Source organism: Aethina tumida, chromosome 1 (genome assembly GCF_024364675.1).
Source record: "Aethina tumida isolate Nest 87 chromosome 1, icAetTumi1.1, whole genome shotgun sequence".
Taxonomy (NCBI): domain Eukaryota; kingdom Metazoa; phylum Arthropoda; class Insecta; order Coleoptera; family Nitidulidae; genus Aethina; species Aethina tumida.
The window spans coordinates 73,141,472-73,147,752 of record NC_065435.1 but is presented as its reverse complement, the minus strand read 5'-3'; the positions used below and the strand labels follow the sequence as shown (position 1 = coordinate 73,147,752).

Sequence of the window (6,281 nt, the reverse complement as noted above, 5' to 3'; positions counted from 1 at the left end):
GCAGTTTCGGCTTGAACTTTTCGTTTTATATTGAACGAACTTTTTCATATAAGAAACCAATGATAATCCATCATTCTCCCCTGAAGCTTTGATATCTTCTTTCTATGTTGGTTGAATCTTTCATTTTGATCAACCTAGATTATCTGAAAAAAAAAAACTGTATCAATAAATATATTCTATTCATTTAATACATACAATGTAAATGACAAAGAAATTCAAATAGCTATTTTTAGAATTGGATTAGGTATTAGAATTATTTCTGGTTGAAAATATTATTTAAATGGGAAAATGATTGAAAATTATGAAAAATTCCATGAAATTTGAATTTTCCTGAGCTATTTTACGTAATTTAAGCGTCTTTCTAATGAAATAATATTAAACTCAAACGTACATATTATTTATTAATCCTGGATAACACAAACCTGGACAAATTAGCATTATATGGTAAATTGCCAAAAAAAAAAAATGTTCATGGTCAGCGCATCTGAATTGTAAGAGAAATTTCTATATTTCAAAAGTTCAAATTTTTAAACAAGTATTATTTTATAATTGCCTAATACCTAAATGAGTGTTATTTTTTAATTGCCTAATGACTAAATGATCAAATAAAATAAAATAAATGGTTTAAAAAGTAAACTTTTTTAGCATACGAAAAATAGCCATGAATTTAAACAAGTAGTATAAGTTAATTTCGCAAGTACGAACAACAGTTTCAAGAACAAATTAGACGGTGTATATCATGGCAAAGAAAAAGTTACAGCACGAGCGAAGTTATGAAAAGAACGTGTTGAAGTGTGGGCTCCGGTATGGAAAATATGATCTCTAAGAGGGGTTATTAAGTGCCACGGAATGATAAAATTTCTTGGTTAAGGCCGCTGTAAAAAGATTTATATCTTGAATTATTTCTACTGTGCAGTAAATAAACGGGCAATTTTATAAAATAACTTTGTACTGAAACACAAAATTGCATGCGCGGTTTCATAAAATTCATTTCCCTGCCAAAATATATCACGCCTTTTTCTTATTACTGACGTAAATAACTTTTTTCCGCGCGTAGGTGACGCACGTTTATTAACGCTGAACTTGCATAGTTTTCGTGCTGACGGCATGCAAAACCGTCACTAAGTGATACAATTTCTCGGATGCGGCCGTTCCGAAAGAGATTTACGGCTTGATTTATTTCGCCTCTCCAACTAACAATAAAATAACCATTTTTATGTAGTTTGTAAACCATTGAATCGTTCGTAAAAAAAAAACCAGAGAACTTACGCGAGATTTATCTGGCAAGTTTCTCTGCGTCGGAATTATTTATTACTTTAGCCCTATCTCATAAAAGTTTAGTCAACTTCCACCTTTTAACCGGGGTCAGATGCATTTTTTTTTTGGTTATTATGACTTTCGAATTGGTCCTTTTGTTACACGGACTGAATAATTAATTCCGGATGGTTTTAATTATTCAGATGGAGTATTAAAACTGGACGGTTTCCTGGTACATTTTGTATCTGTATAAGGATTTAAATCAATTAATATTTTACGAGAGCATTAACAATTTATTGTTGGTTCTACGTTGCATGTTTTAACGAGACCCCATTTATCCGACGTTAATTTTGTTAAACGATTTTTCCCTCCATAATTGTAATTCAGCAAAATTTTTTAATTCCACAAATAAACTACAAAAACTAATAATTATAAATTATAAAAAAAATGGTAATAAAACGAGTAAAATGTGCAAGTTCAACAAGTCAAAAGTACTGAATGAACGAAGACGTGTTGAAGTCGAAACGCAGTCGCCGAAGCCCGGCGTCACGACGCGTCCTTTGAGCCGATCAGAGTCCAGTTGCGCTCCTGGCACCGCGAAGCTAGTCCGCGACGCTCGCTGAAAGGAACATCGGTGCCGGCGCGAATTTACGTGCTTGCCACGGCGAAAATTCCGGTCAGTGTGGTGTGTGGTTAAGTTCGGTGAAATGAAAATTAATATTGGATTGTTGCGTGTCGGATTGCTGTTCTGCGGTTTCTTAACCGGTGAGTTTTTCATTTTATCTTGAGTGATTTCGAATTTAATGTCATGTAAGTTGTATTTTTTATTTCTGTATGTTATGTGGTGTTACTGTAAACGTGTTATAATTTGATAAATGTTTTAAATTAAAATATTCATAATCTAAAAAAAAAGAAAAAAAATATATTCATTATTTTTCTTGCTAGTATATTTTTTTAATAAACAAATTTTTTCTAAAATGATACTTTTAGAATATATATTATTGCATGAATTATAACAATCGATTTTATACATATTTTTAATATTTAGTTTTTAAAAAATATAGTAGTTTATATTAAAAAAATCGTAATAATAAAAAGAGTTTAATTAAAAATTAATTAATGCAATTTTAAAAATTGTTGTACCAAAATCATTCATCAATTATGTACTTTGATTTTTCTTGTTCTCCTGTTTTTCCGATTACCTTTTTCATATTGAAAATTTATAATAACTATTTTAATCAATTTTAAAAGGTAAATAAAACTGCATTTAAAATTTAAAAATCAAAATTTAATTTAGCTGACGAAATATTGGTGATATGTCAACAACGTGCATTGTATAAGGTGCTTTTGTGCGTTGATATAAAAGGACGATGAAAAATATCCACAAAATTTCCAAAATTATGCAATTTGATTTTTTCACGTAAATATCTCAACTTCTTTCAGTGAAATTAAATAAACATAAATAATAAAAATATTTTATTGATTCGGATTTGGATATAGTACCTTAAAATTATTAATTTAATTTCTCCCACTGGTTAATTTAAATAATAATCATAATTATAAAATTATTCATTATTAACATCATTTTACAAAATCTATTTTAAGCATCAATTAAGTTTATAAATAGCGACACCAAATGTTATTCAATTCAATTTTCCATCTATTTTAGTGATATCTACTTATCAATCTATTTCTGACAAATACAATTTTCTGATACAAATAAATAATTAATTTTTTGAATTTTTGGTTGCTTTAATATCAGATATAGTGAGACCTATATACGAGAGAAACACCCTCATATTTTTTTATTTAGAAGGTAATTTTAATGAATAATTGCACAAAAGATACACAATAACAAACACTACGCATACAATATTTTTTTATATTTTACGAGATTGTATAATAAATTAATACGTTCATTAAATTTCGTACCCTCTAAAATGGGTGCATCCAAATTAACAATATATTGAACATTATTATTTCTAGCAGAATAAAAATTACAATTTTTTAATAAAATTCTTCTTTGATCGAGTTAACCATGGATTATTTTTAACAATTACTTCTATTTTTACATTTAGTACCAACAAAAGACACAAGTTCAATTGTCTCAGTTACACTAATGATGCACCTCAACTTATTAATATGTTAAATTTTTTTATGAAATATGATATGTTCCCATTTTGAAAGATATTAAATTCAATGGATAACGTATTTTTTTCATGCCCTAACTAACGTATCTCATTAGTTGACTGCGAAAGATGATATATTAAACCTCTGACAGGATATTTAAATTAAGTTATTAATAAAAAACTTTTGGGGGTGTCTCCATGTGGTCCACACTATATACGAAATTTGTATCGTTTTTCCTTAATGTAAAAGAACAGCATTTAAATAAAATTTTTGTATACAATGTTTTCCAATTTGAAAAAAAGAAATTTTAGGAAACAGTTTTAGACAATGATTTTTGAGTAATAGTATATTCACATAAAATATTTTGTAAAATTATATTTCTAGACAAGAACTTTTAAAAATAAATAATGCACTTTAAATTAGGTCATACAGTCGATTACACAATTTATTAATAACAGAATATACAAATATCATTGAAATAAACCCATTATCGGATAACTGGTTCTAATAGAAAGCGAAAAAACGAATTTATTTCTGATCATTCACATGGTTGAATTGAGCCATGTGCGTCGATTTATTTGCGTATAAGAACGATGAAAAATATATATTTCGCCATGGGACCCCAAAACTTTCCAGACATGTTACACAATTTCATGCCGTGCGACTTTTTGTCATGTGAATACCTAGAAGTTTTTCGCTACAATCTCAACTTTTATACAATTCCACATCGATTTGTATTTTGATGATATTTAATATCAGTCAGTTTAGAAGAAGAATATTTTTTGTATTCAGTTTAAGGGTCTGGTAAACGTGTACACCCTGTAAAATATCGTTCTACTATTTTCCTCAAATTATTTAGAGTAGTGGATTAATAATTAAATTTGATTTCCGCTAAGGCTTGTCGAAAAGTGGAATTTGCGTTATAAACTAAAATCAAATTTAAGCCAAATTCACTAACACATTTATCATTAATTATGGTTGCGTGTGTTTCGAATACCATTAAATCAAATACGTTATTTAACATAACAAATTTTTATTACCATATTTTAATTTTTTATTTTACTTCATAAAAAGTACATAAAACTGAATATACATTTGCATCATTATTTCTACATCCCCTATGAAATTTATTTGGTTGGCCTTGCGTTCACCTTAATCAGGACGTGGCTACAGATTTGTAAAAAAGTTGGTAATAATTTTCCACCACTTTTTGTTATACGTATTATTACAATGGTTACAATGTGATTTTTTAAACAGTTAATGAGGGTGTTCGCGTGTCTCCTCCTTAATTTGTGAGTTTTTTCAGTTAGACGAGTCTAGAAACACTGTGAAATTTTTTAACCATGGCTGGCACTGTAAATTAAAGATAAAAAATAATACACATGGTATTATTTTACTTTGCATGTCTGGCCTTAAGATGTAATTAAATTGAATCAAAGGAAACTAAATTAATTAAACTACATTATAATAATAATTTTTGTTCATTAAAACCCATTTATATGCATGTGTGTAATGTATTATGTTAAATTATTTCTAGCTATTATTAATAATTAAAATTAATATTCATTTATATTTCTCTTCTTGAAACTATTGATGTATGTAATTTTTGCATGATCTGTATTGAATAAAAAAGTATTTAAAAATATTCAAATAAAATAGTGAAGGTTAATAAGACAACAAATTCGATGTAATTGTTCAATTACAATTAAATTTTGCATGCATGCATGTATATAGAAAAGGCTTAAATTAATACGTAAACAATGTTCACAAATTAAACCATTTTAGAGTACATAAAATTTATATTATTTTAATTAAATAATAAACCTGTCAATGTTTCTGTTTAATGAACAAAAATAAATAAATAAAAAAGCAAAGAAATTTACAACGTGCAAGTCCTATTGTTATGTGATGCTGAAGCTGAAAACTCGCGCAAGATTTTGTGCAGTTCAAATACACGTTTTCCGATTCGTGACTGAAACTAATTGTCCTGAACTTTGTGTTTAGCGAAACATACAGCGGCCCAGAACTTTTAGGATCTTAGCATGGGAATGTTGTAAAAAGAATTAAAAGTTTGAACTAGACGGTCGTTTTCTGTTCCTTATAATTATATTAGGTTGTGTCTTGTAAAAAGGGCAAACAAGAGCATCAAATGTTTTTGAATTTATTCACTGGAGGCGAACTTGTTTTCGACCTAAAAAAACTTTAATTATCCCTAAATATTTATGTCGTGCATATTAAATGAAATTACGAAAAAATGTTTTGGTATATGTGGAGATAAAAAAACTCCAAGTAAATCACTGCGGATTAAGTCGAACTGTTTTAATAAACTCGGAGATATATTATCTGGGATGAACCCAACAAAAAAGTGTACAAATGTTATTTCTGAAGCCCAGATTGCTTATAGCAGAAGAAAAATGTTTTAATATATTACGCTTGTACGAAAAGAGGATTTGCCAACATTCGCGATTTTTTTCATTCTGAAATATTCAATGTAACTTTGTTTACGGATTATTCATGTTTAGGTTGACGTTAATTAAAAAAAATATTCCAGCTACAAAATTGATTCTGACGGATAAAATTGAATGTGCATGAACAAACTTCCGCTATTGCACAAATAAGCATGTTTTCACGTAGTTTTTATTAAATTTTAGCACTCTCATCTAATTTGATTGCGAAGCACTGTTTTCGATATGGACAAGTTTTTGAACTATGAACATAATTGTGCCAACGTTCCTGTTCCTGTTTCCTTTTATATAAAGTAACAGAACAAATCCTATTGTTATGTGATGCAGAGCACAAAACTATAGATTTTATGCAGTTTTCAAGATCGTGACTGCGACTAATTGTCTCAAAACTTCATGTTCGACAAAACTGATTTTGCCGCGGAACTTTTA

General features: G+C 28.5%; 1 protein-coding gene across 1 annotated transcript in view; it reads left to right on the top strand.

The window, feature by feature from the left end:
* Window positions 1-1,848: 1,848 nt before the first annotated feature.
* LOC109597975 (uncharacterized) overlaps window positions 1,849-6,281 on the top strand; it is a 49,413-nt gene continuing 44,980 nt past the window's right edge. The window contains exon 1 of the mRNA XM_020013772.2: window positions 1,849-2,022. Within this exon, the coding sequence (XP_019869331.2) occupies window positions 1,965-2,022 (58 nt within the window). The 5' untranslated portion in view covers window positions 1,849-1,964. The remainder of the gene's footprint in view (window positions 2,023-6,281) is intronic.